Consider the following 22,315-nt stretch of genomic DNA (forward strand, 5'->3'; position numbering starts at 1 on the left):
CATGCTGATGCGCTTACCATTCATAGCTCATATAATACTATATATTAGCTCATTATGGAAATGTAGATTTGGTGTTTTATTTCCTAACTAAACTCTTAGCATAACTGAGGTAGCAAAGAAAATTTTCAGTTTTGAGAAATGCTGTACCGTCATCTCTGTTTGAGGGGTTGCCTTGTCAAGAAATTTGTATACAAAGGGACAGGTAATTTCTTATAGCTGGAAAAGCTAAGTTAGACCCCAGTGCTGAGGGCACAGCTGTTTTGTTATGTCTGTGAGAAAAGTTACCAACGGGAGTGATAAAACATGAATAGAATCTGGGGAGTGGAAGAAAATGGCATTTGAGTGAGTGGCCAGAGACTGTTTGTCAGAGGTCATATTGGCAGTATGCACAGCTGGTCTGAAGTTAGTGGTGGAGGGAGAACCCAAGAAAACAAGAGGTTAGGACTTAGACTGAGCAAAGACTGTTCTGCTTGAGAAATACAAAGGTGTGGTTAGAGGTAGGGATAAAAGAAACGAAAAATGTCAGCAGCATTCAGGAAAAGATTAGAACACAGTTTAGAGGCTGAGCTGAGGGCTGCAAGTCAGAGAGTTGTATTATGAGATGGTGATGTCTGGCATGAGGAGCAGACATCGTCTAATGGGCTCATTGTATACAAAAAGAGGGAAAGTGGTGTCCAGAGGCAGAACCCTAGCCATTGGGTCTAAGTGGGCAAGACCGAAAATCAGAATTAGGAACCAGAACCAGGGCCAAGCCAGGTGAGAAACTGAAGAGATAAGGAAGGGGAACCAACACTATGGCAGACAAAAGGAACAAGGACCAGGACACCGTAAGAATGGGAACTAAAAGAAGAATTTAGAACATAGCTGCAGTTCTAGATGCCAAATGGACAAAGATAATTTGTGGAGTTGCCTTGTATAAGGGGGAGGTAGGGCTTTGGCTAGGATGGCTCACTACTCAGTCATTAGTCTCATGGGACTCTATTTATGGCAAGGGATTTATAAGAGTTGTATAAGATTGAGTCTCTCTCAGTGTTCAAGCAGAGTGTGACTGGGACTGATAGTTTTACTGTGGGGAATTTTTGTGCCCCTGGCAAATGTCCAAGCTCACCTCCTTCAGGAAAGGTTACTGAAATACTGTTGCAGATGCTTCTTGGACTGTTCTAAATGCCTAGTTTTGAATTGCCAGCCAGCACTCACCATTATGCAGAAACGCTTTACTAAAATCACAGTATGTTCCATAGTCCATCACTTGAGACTCCAACCTGACAAGAGATCCTCAGGGAGAACATATTCTGGGAAGAGAATAGAAGGTAGATCTTACGGAAATTGCATGGAAAAAATTCCCTCGTTCTTTCTTTTTCAATGAGTTTCCATGGTCAGAATCATTTCCTGTAGGAATCCTGAAGTGAGGATGACTTAGCAGTTTGTGAGCACCGTGTTAAGATGGTAAAAATGGCTTAATTTGACACCAAACATCCTGATTGTAGCACCCCAACTTCGGAAACTTACATCAACGTCATTGCTAACGCTCCCAGTTTTAAGTAAACTGTCAACCTGACATGCTGTAGCTCAGTTCAAGCAAAGTGTGAAGTTGGGCAAGCATTAAAGAAGGCTGAATTCTCCTCTCCTGTGTGCGTTAGCGTTACCTCTATGCTGAGGAAAGTCAGTATTTGAAATGCAAGTTATTTCTTGGCCTTTGTGTCACTGGATTAGTCCTCAGCAGGATACATGGGGAGCGTTTTCTATCCACAAACTTTTCTTTTATTAAATGTTATAAATGAAGGGGGGAAAAACCAGGAATTTCCTCATCTGAATTGACAAGGTTTTTATGTGCCGCATGAATTCAAACTCCTACTCAAAAGCAGCCCAGGAGAGACTTATTTGATCTCTATTGATCAGTATATGCTACCACATACCATGCTACAGCGTGCGGTTTGCCTCATCTTTCACTTTTACAGTACTGCTTTTTAGCTGTCAGACTCTATCATTTGGAGGAAATGTCAGAAGCCGTAAGCCTTTCTATTTATTTTGCTCATCCTGTCAACCGCAGAAGTTTTCCAAAACCTGAACTTCCCCAAATTCCTGTGAAGGAGAGAAGAATTTTTACATATGCTGATGAGCCTTAAAAAAAAATATAAGACTAGAAACTGTAATGAGTTTATTTAACATTATAGTTGTGTTCAAACTTAGAGGACCATGTTCACTGCTACATTCCATAATCACTCCGTTCGAATGGTGACTGCCAATATGACAGCTACACTAACAGATAGGTAAAGAAAAGCAGGCTCATCCCTGTTATGACAGTCAGTTGTGGCAGTAGTGATTCTGCCCCTAGAGATCTTATTCCTATTCATCTCCCTAATCATCTGGATGCTTTCGTAGGTGATGCGAGTAGAACTTTTTTTGCTAGATCATGACAGAGAAATCAAGAACTCAGTAATATGTAGCATCCACAGGGAGTAGGGCTATCTATCTAGATTTCTTTGACAGGAAAACCCCCCAGTAAATATCTTACCTTGCGGTGCGTGGAAAGCCCAGGGATCCCTCTCTTGCTTTGTCAGTTGCCAGCCCTGATAGATACTTACGCTTTTTTTTTTTTTTGCTACTAGGACTCAAGAGGGTCAGGCAGAAAGTAGCCAAAGTTGTCGCTCCTGTTCTGCCTGAGCCATTGTCTTGGAGTTGTTGCTGTTTTCCGTTGGTTTCCCTAAGACTTTACCCTTTCTGCTTTAGCTGTTATCTACAGCCAAAAGAAATACACTATTTTTGTCTTATTTAATATTATACATGGATTATGATCTATAAGCAACAAAAATATGTTGATCCATAGTATGAACAATTTCATAGACAAACTCAGTGAGCGTATGTGTCGGGTTGAGAGGCTGGGTTCAGAGAAACAATTCCAGTCCCACTTGTTTAGGTGATTCATTTTTATTGAAAGGTGTAGGTTTGGCTATTAACTTGAGTAATACTTTTGGTACCTTCTTCTGCACATCAGCTTGTATTGAAGGTCATACAGATTTTTTTCGTGGTGTACTTTGAATTTTTCAATATCCTTCGGGTTGGCATGGGTTGTTTTTTGTTTTTTAATTCTTTGTCAATGGAAGACTCCCCACCCATGGAATTTTAGTCTGTTTTAAAAGGAAATCCTTTTCAGCATATGGCAACCTGTTTCCAGTTGGAATTTTCTGTGAAAACCTCAGTAACTGCACTTTGGCATGAAGGATTATGGTAAGAATCCAGCCACATAATGTAGATTTTTCCCTAAATGGGTTTGCTGAAACGTTTCTACATTTTGCTAAAAATCTGTTACTTGAACTGATTGATACATGCTCAGTATTTTTTCCAAAATTCTCCCTGATAAACTTAATATTGTGTTCAGAAGAACTTCTAAACAATGAGGGAGGGAAATAACAACCCACAATCAAGTGAGGACATGGTGGATTGGGTTGGCAAGCAAAGGATGCAGGGTGATGTGGACAAGAGACACCTCAAGCATATGCACACAAATAAGGACAAACTGGGTATACGCAAGTGCATGGGCCCTGATGGGATGCACCTTGAATGCTGAGGGAGCTGGCAGATGATGTTGTGAGGCCAATTGTGATTGTCCTTGCAAGGTCATGTCAACTGGGAGAGGTTCCTGAGGACTGGAAGAGAGCCAATGTCGCTCCTATCTTTAAGAAGGGCAAGAAGGAGGATCCAGGAAACTAGAGGCCAGTCAGCCTCAGCTCGATCCGTGGGAAGGTGATGGAGCAAAACTAATCCTGGATGCCGTTTGCAGACGTGTGGAGGAGAGGAAGGTGATCGGGAGTAGTCAGCATGGCTTTTTAAAGGGGAAATGATGCTTACCGAAGCTGATAGCCTTCTGTGATGAGATGAGTGGCTTGGTGGACGAGGGGAGAGCTTGTCTGCCTCGACGTCAGTAAGTCTTTTGTCGGTGCCTCCGCTAGCGTCTTTGTGGACAAGCTGAGGAAGTGCAGGCTGGAGAAGAGTTCAGTGAGGTGGACTGAGAGCTGCCTAAGCTGCTGGACTCAGGGGGTTGTAATCAGTGGCATGAGGTGTGGCTGGAGGCCACTCGCTTGTGGTGTCCTCTGGGCCTTGATCCTGAGGCCAGTATTATGTAATATCTTCATTAATGGCCTGCATGGTGAGGCTCATATCACTACAAATTGAGATGTTTTTGTGAATTTATCTATCTCATGTTATTGGGATAGCATAAGATGCTCATTGAAAACACTCTTTGAACAGACACTTTAAGACTATGTATTCTTTTTGGCAGGGGTCTTTTGTCAAGAGCCTAAATAACTACTGATTGTGTAATAGAAGTAGACTAAGGAAATTAGGTAATGCTTTTATATAAACACTATAGATAGATTTTTTTTTTTTTAAAGTATCTTTGTCTGAGAGTTGGGGAAGTTCCTTCTGCGTGTCTTGTGGCCTAGATTGTGATGAAGGCTTTTGACTAGTGATCTTACTGACACATCTTCCTGCAAGAAGGTCTGTTGTAATTGGCGGGTTTAGTTTTCAGTGGGTGTTTGTTTTCAACTTTCTGGCTGTTACCTTGATTATTGACGTTATATGTCATTTTTGGAGATGCAGTGCTTTAGGAGAACGTAATTGACAAAGTGTACAATCTAAGAAGGATCCTAGAGTGGTATGTGAACTTTATCTTGCCTGTGTTTATGCAGATGGTGTGCTGAGCAGTGTATTTTGCTCACCTGGTTTAGGCACGTTTTGTCTATTTCTGCATACCCTGTATATCTGATCAACAGGGCAAAGCAAGCTCTGCACTTAAGTTCTGGCACTACTAGAGTCAGTGGTTAAATTCCTGTTGGCTTTAGCAGGGCCAGGATTGTCCAATGTGTTAAGTTTTGTAGAACTCAAGGCAAAATCCATGAATCAACAGAGCAGTGGAAACATTTTGATGCTTTATTATTGACAACTCTAGTGAAGTTTTAAGGGCTTGCTGAAAAGCCACGTGATTGCTTTTAGCTAAACATAAGCTGCAAGCCTGCAGAGAAACAAGAGATGTATATTCTCTTGTAGGGGCTATAAAATATGATTCAGGGAAAATAGGGGCAGCATGCAAGACATACACCTCCTTATTTTAAGATGTAGAATGTTAGAATGAATACTTACGCTGCATTACGTAATATGAATAAATTTTTACAGGAAAACTTTAAAGTCCACTGAAACCATGTGTGAAATCAGAGAAAATGCTGACTTAGAATTTTGACATCCTTACTGGGATGGGTTTAGTATTTCCGGGAGTTCTTAGGGTATTTCATTTGTTTTTTTGTTTTCCATGTTTTTGTTTGAATATAAGAGACAAGTGGGTAAAAGTTGCATGCAACGTAAATTTCTTGTCAGATCTCTTACAAATCTGAACCAATTGTCTTTAAATACAGTGTTGACAGAGAATCTTTTTTTATCTGAGTGTCATGAATTTTGAAGGAGAAAATCTTCATTATTAAGAATGTGTTCTTGTCCAAAATACACCCTAAGTAGACAATGCAAAAATTCCCTTTTCAGTTGGTTTTAGCTTAACCTGTTTTTTCCATGCCTTGCCTGATGATATAGTAGTGGCTTCCTCAGCTTGTTTTGAAAAGGTTATGCCCATTGTATCTCTTTCTGCAGCTGAACCAAAAGCCTCACAGAGCTTTGAAGAAAATCTGAGCTCTGCATTTTTGAAGGCTTTCCTGCTGTGAAACTGAATGGGCAATCCCTTTTCTTGGGCTCATTTAGAACCATTGTATTTCTCCCACTGCAAGTGCAGTGCATCTCCGGTTCGTCAGAATCTGTATGCTGCTGTTTATGCTTACGTTTCTGAGCTGATAGCGTTAAGACTAGGCTGTGTAATTAAATATAGTATAGAAAACAGTATGTTAGTCCAAAGTCCCATTGACTAAGCTTTGAAAGGTGACATTTTATAGAACAAGGTGCTGTTAAGAGTACATTTTTATTTTCCCTTACTTTCAGACTATATTGCATTGACCAGTATTCATCCCCTTGGATAATAGGCTTCCTATAATATGTTTGGAAGAGATTAGAGTATACTTAATCATGCAGCATCGAAGTATTAGGAGTGAGGGTAACTAGAGTAATTTATCTCTTTTTGATTTTCTGACATTTCTTGAGATGGTTTGTGTCCTTAAAATCCGCTAGGAAATACTCTTGTTTTGCAAGTGAAGCACAGAAATTTGACATTTGCCATTAGGCTTCTAATAAGTCATTTGCAAAGCTGGAAAAAGAATTCAGAATTTCTTAGCTCCTAGATCATATTGCACATTTCAGCATGTTGGTTCATAGTCAATTACGTTATGGGGATACTTAGCTGTTATAGTTTTCAGTTCGTTATGTCCAGTGTCTGGATTCAACAATATACGACTGTTGGAGACTTGTAGACTATGAAAAAGAAAAAAAAAAAAACTGGTCAAAGGAGAGAGAATCATCAAATCATCAAAACAGGCAAAGCAAACACAGGATACCCTGATTCAGACCAGATGGTATTGTAGCCCCTCTGCACTGTTCAAATTGAATCATTTTTGCACTCATCATCATTAATAAAAGTCCTTCTTTGGGAGGAAATGAGTCCTACATCCCTAAATTGCATTCAACATCTCCAACAATGTTTTGGGAGGGAGGGGTAGAGATGAGGTAACAGTGGTGGCTATGTCATAATTGGGTGGCTCTGCATTTTTAAATGTGTTGTCCTACCCAACACTATGTTTCAGTGGAGTTCTTCTAGATTTCCTATACAGGTGGTTATCTGAGGGGCCATTGGCATGTTTTTCTTTAGTTAATATTGCTTCTATTTGATGAGAAAATATTTCTAGGAAGTGTTATTTCTGTCTATTTCAAGACATTGAGAACAAACAAAACTTCATTTGATTTCCTAATTAAAAAAACTTAAATGATACATGCTTCTAACACAATGTGATTTGCTTTTTCTTTCTCCACCAGGAGATATTCTTAGTTTCCTATTTGTTAGTCCCAAAATATTCCATAAAGTAAATGTAAGTGCAAGTTAAGATTAAGTCAGGGAGAGCTTATCAGCACACTATATTGCAGAGTCGGTTCATGTTTTTATATTAAACTATGGATGCACGTTGCTAGTTGCAATACCAGAAATGAGAACACTTGAGTCAGCATTTGGTGGATGTCTGATCCGAAGTGTCAGACTAAACTGAGCTTGGATGTTCAAGTGTGAAATTTCTCCAATGGGAGGCATGTTCCCTTACTGGAACGGGAATTGTTACCGGCAGAATCACCCAGGAAGGGAAAGAGGAACAAGGAAAATCTCAGGAGTTGCATTCTGGTTTTGAAAAACTCATAGTAGTGTAGAGCAAGTTAAGGAATGACATGAATATTCTGTGCCTTACCTTTTTCATAGAATTGAGGTTGTTAGAAGGCTCTAGGCCATGCTAAAAGACATTTCTTAGCTTTGTAAATAGCTGGGGGCCGTTGTTTTAATTTGTTATAATTTGTTACAAAATATTCAATTTAAATATTTTACATTTAATACTTCTTAAATGCCCTAAATATTCTTTTCCTCCTGCTTAAAAGAAAAAGCACTGAAGCAAAAACTAAAAAGTTTCCTAGGAGCTTTCATTACTGTTGTGTCTCTGTTCATGTCTTTATGTGCAGAGGTTGCTAAATGTCCCATTTCATTCTTGCTGCTGCTTATGATCCCACTTAGGAGACCCAAGAAAATGTTGGCTACCTCTCCCCAGATTACAGCATAAAATTATTATTCTCATGTTAATACAAAGAGTTATTAAATATAAATGTGAAAAATTTGCAAAAGTGGAGTTTTTTCTTAAATCTCTTTCTAATCCTAGTCTTTATTAGGATTACTAATCTCAACTGTGGAAATATATTTTGGAAATATATTGTGGTGGTCTCTTTTGTAGGTTCTGCTACCTGGCAATCATCGTCTTGGTTTTCAGTATCCTCTTCTCTAGCTGATATATGTTGTTCTTTTGCCTTACCTGTTTGTTTTAGTGCTACTGTGCAGCATTATGTTACACGCAGCTGATGTGAGAGATGCTTTAAAACGAAGTGTAATACTATCAACTGTACAGCCACTTCCAAATTCGGTAAATTGCGGGCAGGTTAATTGAATGTCTACAGTCTGATAAACATTTAAAGATACGCTTTTTGTGCATATAGGTTCCTAAAGGATTGCCATACTTTTCAGTGGACTTTGGTCTTCAAGGAGGATTTGCTCATGTCATTGAAGATCAACACAAGTTCCCTCATTATTTTGGAAAGGTATTGTGATGTAAAAGATGAATTTGGGAATGATTCTCTGTTTTGTAAAATTTAAGTAGTTAAATGAAATGCTGCCAGAATGGAGTCACTTTGATGTGCCGTATCAGAGTGTTTTAGATGGCTTTTTTTGATAAGTCATTATAAGTTAGCTTGTAAGGGAACAGTTGTTTGTTTTTTCTTTTTTCTTTCTTTTCTTTTTTTTCTTTTTTGCCTGGGTGATACTCAGAATGTGATTCTAGAGGAACTCTACGTGTTTAACATATAGTTTGATAGATGGGAAACACTTGCGTCTATTTATAGGCACACTTACTCTAATTGTATAATTTAGGATGTATACACACACAGACTCGTAGACAGCTCCTAGTGCAATGTGTATGTGGTTAAATGACTCTATTGTTACAGAATGTGCTATATAAAGGATGAGCTGCAATAAAATCTTCATTTCTTTATTATGACACGTCAGTAATTTATTGGAAGAGACAATATTGCAAAAATGGTAGGAAGGACTGGGGAGTAATAGAACTTATTACAAGTAGAGTTAAGAGCCAAGTAAATAGCACTTGCTTTTTTTGTGACCTTTTCTCTTTTTAGTCACAAATGTAGTAATATAGCAACAGTCTTGCAATGCGTTGCTGTGCTGTACTTAAGAGAATTTTGCTGAAGCAGCCATCTAACAAGATAGTTTCTTCTTTCTACAGTTCTTATTTTTGGTATATTTTTCCAGAATTTCCAATTTTAACAGCTAGCACTTAAAACAGTAATAAAATAATCCTATGATTTGAAAATATTTATTCCTCTATTTTTATGACAAAATAGCATTAAGTAATATGGTAATTTGGCATTTATCACTATTTATTTTTGTTCTACTTGCAAAGGAAATCATTGGTGGCATGCTGGACTTGGAACCGAGGCTCTGGAGAAAAGGAATCAGGCAGAACTTTGAGGATCAGAGAAAGAAAGTGTTGCAGTTTGCACAGTGGTGGAAACCATATGACTTTACCAAAAGTAAAGAATGAGTACATCCAGTAATTGACTGGGTGAGGACTGAAAGCAAAAGCTGTCAAGGACTCCATAAGCCATACTTTATTTTAAAGGATATTTCCTGTGTTAAGTATAACACCAGTGTGTTAAGTATTGCTAGTAAGTATTTTAAAAGCTAAGAATATTGTTTAATTGCTGATTATCTGTTTCTGGTTTCTGCAAGCTTGACAAATTAGAAGTGTACGGCTTGTGTTTTATTTTCAACTGAGCCAAAAGACCAGTGTCCGTTTGGCTATTGGAATTCTTTAAAATGCCCTTCTGCTTTTGGAACTTTTAAAATCTTTGCAAATTAGTTTTTTCTTGTATTTAACACGGAGTTATTGCTTACTTATTGCAATGACATTTTGTAGAAAATGGTGTAAATTTTAAGAATATTTTAATTAATGTATTGTTGCAGAAGGAAGCCTTTATAGAAAATCATTTTCTGTTTTTGCATTCTTGTGGTGTTTTTTTAAGTTGAGGTCATTACAGCAATATAAACCTTCAAATGTGACATGGTTGATAAATCTTCTGCTGGCCCCCTGCACAAGATTTGATGTAGTTTTCTATACTTTCTTTTAATATGAAGTTTTATTTTCAAACTGAGTTGTTGCACAAAGGATAATGAGACAGACTTACATGCACAAAGATTTTTTTGACAAGGTCCACAGCTGATGGCAAACATGAACTTTAATGGTGAAAGTTATTTTTGATGAAAATAAAAAAAAAATGAAAGGGGGAGGGCAGAGGGAGCTTAAAGGAAAAGCACTCCCTAGTGGCCACCCAGGAAGAGAATCATCACGGGGATCTCCCCAGATTAGTGTTCTCCCTTGGTTGTCCTCTCCAGTGCGGGAGGTGGTCCCCCATAATACTTTTCCAGTAGTAAATATATAGTTTTTATTGGGACCCACTCAAACTCCCAAGTGGTTGCTCCTGCTTATGGTAGCAGTAGTGCTGACTGGAACACACTTTGACCAGGGGCAGGTTTTTCACGCTAGTTGGTTGTTAAGCATTATGCATGGATATCACTGGGAAATGCTTGTCAGCTGTCTGAATGACTATTATCTACCATATTATTCACGAGGTCTTGTTCTTCCTCTTGTGTAAAAGCTACAAAAGAGAGGGTAGGAAAGGGTGAGGGGAAGAAAGGGTGGTTTTTGCACCAGAGGCAATCACTTCCTACGGGAAATATGACAAAGCAAATCCCAGGCTTTGCAAGTGCAGAACTGGGAGAACAGGACCAGAAAAAGGACAAGGGCAGAAATATATGCAAAATGTCCTCCAGGTACATTAGGGAAAGGGTGCAAACTTGCAAGCAAAAGACTGCAGTGTTTTGGGGAAAGGCTTCAGAACGGCAAATGGAAGGCCTTTAGATTTTACAAGGGTTAAGACACTGTGCAATGTTGTCACAACGAGCTTCCAGCTTTTTTCCTACTGAGCCATCTGCCTGCACAGCTCTGCCAATTGTGAACTCAAATCAAGAGATGGATCACTAAATATAGGGTTGAAAAAGTGTTAATTTCTTGTCCCATAGTATTCTGCAACTTCCTTGAAGAGCTAGGCCATTTTTCTGTCATACCTGAAGCTTTTTTTTCCCCCTCCTTTCTGCCCAATGGGTCTAGTGCAGGTAGAAATCTACTGTGTTGTGAATTATTTTCTGCTGGATCTTTGTAAATCTGTTTCACTGCTAGGAAAATAACTTAAAATTAAGCTGCCATGATCATTTTAGTCATTTAATGTCTGTTTCATACTGTATGCAAGCCAAAGGTATAAGGGCCAGTTCCACTATTCTGCAGTTGATTGTGATTTTTAAGCTACTACAGCAAATAGGTTATGAAATAGTAGCTGCATTGCTTAGAACGTGGTAAAGCCAAAGCAAATTTAGGTCAAGTGCAACCTTTGTTACTATAAAGCATGACTAAAGATTGCATTTCGTCTGAAAGCGTGTGTTGCCTTTGGTCTCATCCGCTGCCTTGGAGGATAGCCACAAAGCGGCAGAAGTAATTGTCTGTACGGGCATGGAAAAATCTTTTCCTAGCACTGTACTGGGGGTATGTTTTTTCTAAATAATGTCACTTCTGCCCAATATCTGCCTTTCTCAAGGGAAAATGTGTGTTTAACAAAGTGTGTTTAACAAATGTGTGTTTAACCTGTACATAGAAAAGTCTTCCTCCTTGACTCATGGTCTTTGCATATTTTATTATTCCGGTTTTAGCAAAGCTGCTAATCTTTGGGCAAGAAAAGACTCTGAAATATCTGAGTGAAGTGGCTTAAGCTAATATTTTTCACAATAGGAGACAGTGTGCTTACCATATGCACTGGGAAGAGTATCCTGTTCTAATTGATTGCATTCATATCTTCAAGTTAAGCTGTTGCTCTTCATAAATAGCTCTAAATATTCTTGAGGCCTTGAGGGTGAACAAAGCTTGTTAGGGCACTTATGTGGAAGGCATGGGACACTTAGACTTCAGTTCTTGCTCCTATAAATATTAAAATATTTTAAATGGACCTTTTTCCATCAGGAAGGATACCCAATAGCTGAGTGGTTTGGGCAGTAGGAGGTGCAATAGGTAAATTCTGATCTCTTTAGGGAGAACAGGGATCTGCACCTGGATTTTTTACATTGCTATAAATGTGTTCCTATTTACTCTTGGGTGCAACTGGGGGAAAAAGGGGAACTTCCCCCTTCAAGTAAATCATTATACACACTGAGCAGAAAGGGAGTAACGTGTATCACTAGTAAGAAGTGTGTTCTTATTTACACACTGTAAATTCAGTGTGTGCCTGCTATCATGTCAGCTTTTTTTTTTGAAGTAAGGTTACTCCCCTACTTTGTATTTTCTTGCTGCATGTAAGAGATTGCATCCTCTCAGCTACGTTCCAGTTTTTTCAGCGATTTCAGGGAGAACAGTGCTGCACCAGCACAGCACCATTACCACTGCTTGATCAAGCACGGGGTGAGGTCTGGGCAAGAGCTCAAACACCAGAGCTTTGTGCTTAGTTATGTTTGTTATTAGGCTCTTTACAGAGGATGGATGACACAGTCAAGCAGATCTTCACAGTCAAGCTGGTTCTGACTTTGTTGCCTTGAAGATTTCCAGCCTGGGTTTGTCTTGGGGAAAGCAAGCTTAGCAGGCCCCTGTTGAGATGTTCACTTCCTTCATTTTCTTATGCTATACTATTCAACCTGATGTTCCCCAGGCCTGCGTGGTTGCTCTAGAATGCTACCTGGAGCATGAGGCAATCGTCTTCACAGTAAGGACTCACCTTTTGAGGTTATTACTTTTGGTCAAATTGAAGGTAAGGCATCTTGGGTTTTTACCACACCATGAATTTGTAGCAAACGATTAGCTCAAAACATGGTGCTCAAAAGCTGCTTTGGTGTGGTTATCCTTCTGCATAACCATAATGGTTCGTTGATGGCAAGGTGATTGCCTGAGATCATCCAGTGTAAGAAACTGTGGGTAAACTCAGCTCAGAGGGAACACAGGTTTTGTTTTGTGTTCTTTCTTTCTTAGTTGCCAGTGTTCTTCCAGATAGGTAGTTCTCATATATGTTCATATTCCACTTGTCTTTCCCTTCTTCTCTTGTGTTTTCCATTGGACTAAGGCTATAAGATCATGCATTTGGTGTGATTTTGGTGCAACAGTAGCAGACTGTTGCTTTGTACTTATTAAAATACCTGAAAGGGTACAAGGTGAATTTTTATTGCTTTGCAAGGAAATGAATAATAGCAGCATTCAATATTAGGTCTGTTTGGACTCATTTTTTCTGTTTGTTTATGAATCCAAAGAATGAGTTACTCCCAGAATAATACTTGAGTGTAATTTAGTGGAAAGTAATGCATTGAGTTCAACCTAGTACTTTTAAGTTTAATACAAGTCCTTATTGGAAAATAGCATGTTAAAATTAATACCTCTCAGGGCTGGAGACACCAATGTCTTGCAATCTAGGAAATAAGTAGCATTTTGATGTGTCTGTTAAGGTTCTGTCATTGGTGTGCGTTTCTTTAGCAATTTCCTACCTTCTGCATCTATATTTTAATAATTAAAGCCTGTTTTCTGCTTCTCATCCCAGCTAGACTGCTGGATGAGCAGATGCCGAGCTGCATAGGCTGATATGCTCTTACTTTAAGCATAGCTTTTTTGGAAGTATTTTACTCAAGGTCCTAGTTGTAAATGTCCTTTCTAACCCTTACAAATCAAGATAGGATAGACTTTAGAAATCTAACTTTGCTAGGAGCATGGTTCTCATGTGCATATTGATGTAGTTTTGTGGTGATGTATCATTTTCCAGATGTTGCTTTTTTATGTAGTTAAAATGGGAAGAAAGGATAACATGCTTCTGTTCAAGAAAATACTGCTGCAATACCTATATAGAATATAGGTCTTCAGATCAGTCTTCGTCTTTCTGGTGAACTAAGCACAACAGCCCAGCTGTATCTCGGTTTATTTTGAAGCTAATGATAATGTGCCCATGAAGTACTAGAATTATGTACTGGCTGTAAATGCTTTAAAACTGCGTAATTGCAGGTCATCTTTAACTGCAAGTGTTCTTACCCTACCCGTCGTCCTGTCTCCCAGATGTGACCTGAGCAAGGTACACGGAAAGCCCCTTGGCACATCACGCAACACAAAACTACCTTGTCACTTACATCAGGGAAAGTACAACTTGACCACTGGGTCACTCATTTATCTGGAATGACAGATAGGTATAGTTTATCCTGTGTTGAGACAGGCCTAGATGCCTTCTCAAGGTTCCTGTAAGCTCTTTTCTGAGATTAAGATCATCTTGTTGTAGGACAAGATACAAACAGCTAACAGAGCTGATCTATTAAATATGGTACAAATACTCAATTATCACTGTGCAACTGCTCCATTGGTGTTGTCACAGATTTACAAGGTTTTGTTCAGGGATGCAAACTGATCTTTGTGTGACTAGATGCTTTTTATAGCCAGGCCTAGACACATGCTTTATAGCTATTGGAGAGCATTATAGCTCTTCCAGCTGCCAGGTCCTGCCCTTTTGTGTAGAGCAACTTTTTGGTTTAGTGACCCCAGCAATAAGTCCAAGTTTTGCTGAGAAGTTACATGTGAGGAGGAGGAAGAGAACTGGTGGTAATACTGGGTGCAATAGTGTCTGCAATAGGAACTGAGAATGTAGAGGTCATTTAGAATTCATGTGGGCAACTTCAATCAAAAAGGTTGATTTTCTGCTGTTGTTGTGTGTTTCTGTACTTTCCTGACTGCTAGTGCAGGACTAGGACTGATTTCTTATCTAAGCTGCTCTTTCAGTAGGTAGATAGTCTCAGCAAGTACTTAGCAATACTTGCCAAGATTTAGGAACTATTTACTTAAGCTAATTTGGCCAGTTTGTACTGAATTACTGGGTCTTTCCCTAGGCCACTGTGTCCCTGGTTGATAGTGGAGGTTTGCTACTGCAAATAAAGGTATAATCAGAATAAAAAGGTACAAAAACTGTCATGGCTACTTTTTGTCACAGTACTACTAACACTTCTGTTCTCCATCTGACTGTGCATTTCATGCCATATATTGATTAAATTTAGAGAACAACTGTTGAGAGATTTCTCTGATTTTACTAGAGCTGCATTGCGTTTTACACTATTAAGAAAATCAGAATCTATCCATTATCATGGGGAGGATGTAATTTTAATTTGTAATTCCTTGCATATGCTTTACTTGTTCAGGTACTTAATCTGATAACACTGAATTTATGAAATATATTAAATGAACTTGGAGCCTTCATAATTTGTGTGCAGCATCCATAGAATCAGAAAAGAAGGACTGGGGAGGAGTTACAGTTATCTGGTTGGTCCCGAGACAATATCAGCTGCATTTGTGGCATTCCTAGATCTTTCTTCTTCTTTAAGGCCTCTGATGATGGAAAATTCTCAACCATCCTACGCAGTCTCTTTTGGTGATTTGCTGTTTTCATCATTAGGTATTTGTTTGTCTGATGTTTTGTTTTAGTTTTCCTTGAATTAAGTCCCATGTTTCTTGTCCTGTCTACTGCAGATATGGAAAACATCATTCCCTTTGTTCTTTGGAGCATACTGTTACATGTTTGAAGGCTGCAATTGAGTTGTCTTTATGAATTCTATTCTTCAGGTTAAACTATGTCTCTAAGTCTCGACTAAGTCTCTATACTTCAAGAGAGATTTGATGTAATGAAAGTGTCTGGAGTGGCTGTGGCATCTCACTGGGGTGTTAAAGGGTTGTTGCCATTCCTGGTAGAACAGTCTTCTATTTATTCTCCTTAATGCAGTGTTTGCCTTTTTCACAAGAGCATGTGACATATTGAAGCTCATGACCTCCTGCAATGTTCAGATCCTCTGCTGCTGCTAGTTAGCTGTTTCTTCTCACAGCTGAATATTTTTGCCCAAGTGTAGGTTCTTGTCTGTCTTGTACTTACTTTTCTAGACCATTTTTCTATTTTGCTGAGATTGTTTTGACTTCTAGTTCTGCTCTTAAATGAGTTTTTACAGTACCTTGAATCATCTGCAAAATTAAGCAGCATACTGCATTGTGCTGCCTAGAAATTGATCCTGCATCTGTGTACACCATGGCACTTGTGTAGGCAACTTTACCTGCTATCACTTCCATTGTTGGTGGACTTGCTGCAACTTCTGATACTGTTGCTCTTGCTGTGGCTGTTGCTCTTGCTGTGGGCAGCACAAGTAGCAAAAGCAATTTAAAGGAGCCAGAAGCAGATAGCGTCTGGGAAAGGTGAGGGAGAGATGAACTTCATGATTGTGTTCTGGATTTCCATGGGGAAAAGTGGGCTGGGCATTAGGCATTCAAACAAGATCAAAGGTCCACCTTGTCTACAAGTGCATTGTGTGGTGGTGTTTTTTTTTTTTCTTGGTCCTAGAGCTCCAGGAGAGACTGAAGGTCAAATTCCAGTCCGACTTGTAAATAGTTCCACCATCTGGAATTTTACAAGATCAAAAGCTGAGGTGACGCATCTGTAATTCTTCAGCTGTATTTCTCCTATTAAAGACTATCAGTAGATTTCAGCAGGTTTAGTATCCTCTAGAGTCTATCTCAGATGAGGCACATTCACCCTCATTGCAAAGCAACACCTGTTTGGTTTTTCACTGTTGCTGTTCTTGAACAAACGATGCTTACTGTTCTGGAAACGGGAAGAAGACTTTTGTACATGCTACAGGTGAGATTTAGCTCCATATTAAAAGACTCCATTTTATGTGTCCACATGTGGCTGGCACGTCTCAGTTCCCATAATGGTGTTGGCCTAATCAATAAAGGTAGTGGGACCTTTCTTCTTACCTGTATGTTGGTTGGCCTGATTGGTTAATTGAATCATTCGCTAGAGTCTAGAGACTATATTGGTTAGGGATCGATACCTACTGTTATTACTTTCATAGGTAGAAAAAATCTTAATAGGACAAATTTCTGACTCCTTACGCTTCCCCAAGACTCCATTTGCTTCAGTTGATCACATGCTTCCTTTAAGTGATCTTTATCTGTCAACAGCATTTTTAAAATGATTTATGAATGCACAGTTCTTATGTTTAGCTTCTTTGGAAAGATTCCAAATGAAAGCTTGTGGGACATAAGGCACAGCGGCTACGTAAACTGCTTTCTGTGGTAATTATGTTGTCTTCCTCTCCGCTAATGAAAAACATGTTCAGTCTTGCAATTAAACTGAAATGTTATCTTTTCTTTAGTATATTTTTATACAATCAAACAGAGGAATACAGGTGGATGAGAACAGTAATTTGATTATGATGTATTAAATATTTAGTACTAAAAAGGCATTTGTGAATGAGTTCGTATCTAACACAACAGCAGTGCAAGGAAGCCTGAATCCTCCTTGAATGAGGAGGAGAGGGCAGGGGGGTTGTAAGGACTCCAATTTGCTGTGTTACCTTTCTCTGTCCATAGGAGAGTTGCGTGATGGATCCCTTAGTATTCCTAGGGAGTGAGTTTGCTGACCAGTGAGGATGCTCACTTCTCCAACCCGTCTTCTAGCCTATTCATTTATCATGTTTGGTTTCTGTGAATTGCTGTGATTTAAATGTATTAATACTTACTTTTAAGGTCTCAAGGGATGGGAAAGTGTAAGAAGACACTATCTTCTAAACTAAAAAGAATGGTCTAGTTTGTGAAGTGTTTGGCCATCTTGTGGCAGAATCTTGGCTTTATTTGCATGAAGCATCAGTGGAAATAAAACTGTGGAAGAAATAAATTTGCTTCCTTTGCATTTCCATTGGCACATGCAACCTTAGTCTGCAAGGGTTCTACATGAAGCAGCAGAATGAGCAGAACAGAAATTGGTATCTGACATCTTTACTTTGAAGGAACTCTGAGGACTCTCTGAAGAAAAGAGTATTTTTTTTTTTTCTCTGAGAAGATAACTGGCTGGAAGCTACCCTGAAGGTCCGTTTGCAGTCAATGCAGATTTAACTTAATGCCAGATATTAGAAAAGGACGGTAATCAAAGGAAATAGCTAATTCCCCAAAGGAGTACACTGGAGATCAGTGTGCTCTCCACTGGAGCACACTTGCTGCTGCAACCTGTTTGCCACCTGAATGTCCTGCCTGGTGAGGATTCCTAAAGTAACGAGTCAGGACCAGAGCTAAAATTGAATAGCGTTCATTTATTTTCTTTCTGTACCTGCACTTCCAGTTCTTTATTAAAATTGGTGCTTGGCTGCAATAAACATAGCTTATTCTTTTCCTCATTGTTGTCTAGTGATTGTGGTTTCAGTAACTAGATTACGCAGTCTTTTCCTGTGGGAACAGCCACATATTTATTGACCTGACTGACATACTCTTGGGATGTCTACAGCAAAAACAATTTTTTTGGTGCTGTAAAATTCTGTGCTTCCCATGAAGCTGGAAAGGGCTGCTAACTCTGAGCTACCACTGGTCTCCTTAGAGATGCAAGTAGGTACCTCTTTCCTACTGGTCTCGCTGGGCTTTTGACTATGAATATACTGACTCATACCTTTTGCTGGAGATGACTGGATCATCTGTGTGTCCCTAGCACCATATTAAGTGTATTCCTGAAGTACTACCCAATATATACAGGAATTATGACTCTGCTGGTAAACATAACCTTGCATCTTGTGTAATTTGAAGTGCCCAACGATATTTGAGAACTCTGCATTGGCCTGGAAGACAAACGAGAGTGCCTGTGGGAGAGTTGTGCCCCTCTGGAGCAGAAGCTGGAGGCCAGATGGTACTCAGCTTGAAAGATGCAACCTAAGATGCATATCCATGTTGCAAATACATAGCCTCCTATAATCCAGCCAGTTAACACTGCCAATAGTTGCAGCTTCCTTCATTTGCTTAGGAACTCACTTGTCTGATGGTCAAAAACCATCTTTGGATTTCCAGACAAATATTTGTTCCTGATCATCATTGCAGCTTCGTGTATTTTTTTGAGTTAAATTACTTTTTTTGAGCATGAATGTCCTGACCTGTGTTTCGGACACAATCCCACTTCTACAGTGGCATTAATATTACCTTTTAAAAGAAATAACTTTCCTGATGCATCTTAAGATTGTACTTAAGTTAGCCAGGTTTTTTCTACTTGTATCATTGCAACTAGTAAGATAGAGGAGACATGCCTTATATTAATCCCTAGCTAATGCTGCCTTCCATTTCTTTTCAATTACTCCAGTCCTATATGTCATCTTTTGGTTGCTGTGATATCCTCATCTATTACTGTGCTGACAGTGCCTCCCAAATCTGACTGATGAGCCGTGTTCGTAGTACAGGCCTATGTTTTGCACCAGTCCTCAAATAAGTGATTAAACAGAGCTTGTAACCTCTTGATATTTCCACTTGCAACATCATCCCTTGCTGTTTTCCCTTAGCTAGTTCCTTGACCCCCTCCCAGTTCTTGACATACTATCTTCTTTAAGAAAAAAATCTTATCAAAACAATCTACTTTTTTTCCTCTAACAGGTTTTGTGAATGAAGAATGATTTGGTAGGATAAGATGCAAATTACGTACTGTATGTGAGGTTCACCATTTGCACCAATGTGGAATGGAAACACTTATGTCAACTGTAATCTGTAATTAAGGATCTGAGCAAAGGTAAAGAGTTGATCAAGTACAAGTTGTTCATATATGTGTGATGTGTCTGCTCTAGACAGTGGTGGCAATGCTGAAGCTGGAGTAACATATCCAGTTCTGGGCACCACAGCTCTAGGATCTAGAGTTTTTGAGAACAGGCTAAACAGCGCTTATTGGGAATGGCATAGGCGGGTGACTGATTTGGAGCAGTGCAGTGCACTAGGTCACCCTTGAAATCCTTCTTAATCCTTCTTGCCCATTGCCTGTGGTTTCTAGAGAATTGGCACACCTCCTTTGCCTAATGATGCAATTATTTTGTCACAGGAGTGTAGGTTTAAGAAAGGGACGATATGTCACCAACCCCAGCGTAACTCATAACGGATGTTTAATCCAGAGTTGTCTATATTACAAACCACAGAACACCCCCAGATGTTGTATGACCAACCAGAAATCTATAAAAGCTATAATATTTGCAGCATCACAGGAAATGAACAAGAATAAATAAGTGTTATCAATACTACTTTTTTCCCTGTAGTAGCAGGAATGATGCTGCTTGGGAATAGAGTATGACTCCTGGTACAGAGGCAACGAATCTTGCAATAGTTAGCAATGGATTCGGGGGCAAGAAAGCCAGCACCCATAAGGTTTGTGTGTCACTTATAGACACAGAGCATCCCATCTCTCCCTGTAGCCATGCTCTGTGTTTCACAAGAAAGTAAAGAAATGATCCAGGATTCAGTTTCACATCAAGGAAAGCATAATATTTCTCCCTGACAGGTGGGCCGACAGAAGATCTGAAATGGAGAATTACATTCAATACAGTAGAAGTATTGTATAACTGTCACGAACTACAGCTGACAAAGCCAAATTCAGTGGTGGTTACTTTGAGGAAAAAATTGCCTGGAGCTTATTTCCTTACAAATCCAGTGGTGAAATTTAAACAAACTCTAGCTTGAGTCCCCCACATGAAAGACCATTCTATTAACAGAATATTTTGTGAATAACAATATAGCATTTCTTAGTAAACACTGTTGTTAAATCTTAGTTTCTTAGGTGCTCGCGTGGTTTCCTTTGTTTTTATATTCGTATGATTCCTCAGTGAAGTAGAGCAATGTTCTGTTGCTACCAGTTCTGTGGTGTTTTGCACGTGAAGCTGCATTAAGGCAATAAAAATCTGATGTTTCTTTTTTTTTTTTAATTAGCCTATATGTGTTACTTGAGTCTTTGCCTAGTCATCTTTGTACAACATCTAATTAATGTGTTTTTTGACCCATTAAGTATTGCTAGCAATGTAGGTTTCACTGTACGTCTTTCCTATAAGATGGGTTGCCCACAGCATGTTTGTTAATTTGAGGGTGCCAACAAGAAAGAGTTTCTTGCTTCATATCACGCTCAGCATTGCTGTATCTGAATTCCTCTCAGATAAGTAGACTGGCCCTTGCTGGTCCTGGGTGGTTCATGGAGACTTATGCTTTCTTCCTTCCTAATAGACAGTTCTGCTGGAGGCTGTGTGTGTTTATTTGAGGTGGGGTGCATGCAGCTATTTATTGTTACCCTGACTTTAAAGGATGAGAGTTATGCAAGAGGACACATCTTGGGGAATAATCAAAATGTGATCACTCTCACCTTCTCATGGAGTGTGTGCCACATCTGGATAAAGTTATTAAAGATATTTACTAACAAGGACTTAGTTTAGTGACAAAGCAGCCAATTATTTTTTGCAGTGATCTCCTACTTGTTTTATGGCAGACAGCGGGACCGTTTAAAACTACAGCTCTGACAACCTTGTGTTAAATCTGTGATTTCGGTTTAGTCTTCAATAGCAAGTCTAAACACCAGCCCAAATCTTTAAGTATATTACAGACCAATTATTTTGCTTACTGAGTCACTTTGTCAGTTTGACAGTATGCCTGGCAGAAAGTTTTGGTTGCTTTCAATTCTTTGATTAAATAATTTAATTCAGTTTTATTTTATTTAGAGATATCAAATCTGATTCTCCCACTGATTCACAGGGGGTTATATGCACAATCCCCATAGACAGTCACTGGTGGGATTCGTTCTCTCCCCAGTCCTCTGAAGCTGGTGAGACCTCTCTTGAGGTAAAGGTAGCGGGCAGTCACCCTTCTGGGCAAAGTCCTCCTTACTGCCATGCTGGGGCACAGACCTCTGCTCTCTCTGGGGTTGAAGATTTACTCAGAGCTTTTTGCTTGTGTTGGCCAGAAGTTGACTATACTTCTCTCTAGCAACCACGAATACTATCATAGGTGTCTGATATATTTTTCTGTTCATTAGAATGGGAAAGGAGTGTTACTAGCACCGATATTCTGAAACTGTTTCTCAAACATAAAAAATACATTATTCTGTGATTTAGCGTTCATAAATATTGCATTATTTTTGCACCCTGCAAACAAAATCTACTCTTGTGCTACCTGTTACCTATTACTTAATCACATAACTAGACCTCCCATGTCAAAAAGAGTTCAGGATTTATCCAAAGGACTCAAAGACCAAGGGAAAAGTCATACTTTTCACTCCCATTTTGCTAATGAGGAAGGGGATACAATGATTAGAGCTTGTGAGTTGCCACTTAACATTGTGCAGTCCCTCCCATGCCGATATGGTTAGAACAGTACAGTGTTTAATGGAAGGATGATATTCCACTTCCAGTTTATAGATACGAAAATAATTAGAGGTCTATGAACTGGAATAGCAGGAATGTGTTAGGGGTATAATGAGAAGAGCTAACATGCTAAGTGGTTTCTAACTAGTAAGTATCAGAAAAGACAAGGAGAAAGGTACATATACACTAAAAGGAAGACCAAACAAAGCATGGGGTCATTACTGAGGGAAGGAGGACAGCTAATAACTGCTGCTGCAAAAGAGGATGAAGTGATTTTTTCTTCTAACTTTGCAAAAAAGATTAGTTTTGACCAGATATATAATACAATTAAGT

General features: G+C 39.2%; 1 protein-coding gene across 1 annotated transcript in view; it reads left to right on the forward strand.

Moving 5' to 3' along the window:
* CWF19L2 (CWF19 like cell cycle control factor 2) overlaps positions 1 to 11,472 on the forward strand; it is an 85,557-nt gene extending 74,085 nt beyond the window's left edge. The window contains exons 17-18 of the mRNA XM_068930345.1: positions 8,173 to 8,274; positions 9,150 to 11,472. Coding sequence (XP_068786446.1) covers positions 8,173 to 8,274; positions 9,150 to 9,290 — 243 coding nt within the window. The 3' untranslated portion in view covers positions 9,291 to 11,472. The remainder of the gene's footprint in view (positions 1 to 8,172; positions 8,275 to 9,149) is intronic.
* The last annotated feature ends 10,843 nt before the right edge of the window (positions 11,473 to 22,315 follow it).

This window comes from Struthio camelus, chromosome 1 (genome assembly GCF_040807025.1).
Source record: "Struthio camelus isolate bStrCam1 chromosome 1, bStrCam1.hap1, whole genome shotgun sequence".
NCBI lineage: Eukaryota > Metazoa > Chordata > Aves > Struthioniformes > Struthionidae > Struthio > Struthio camelus.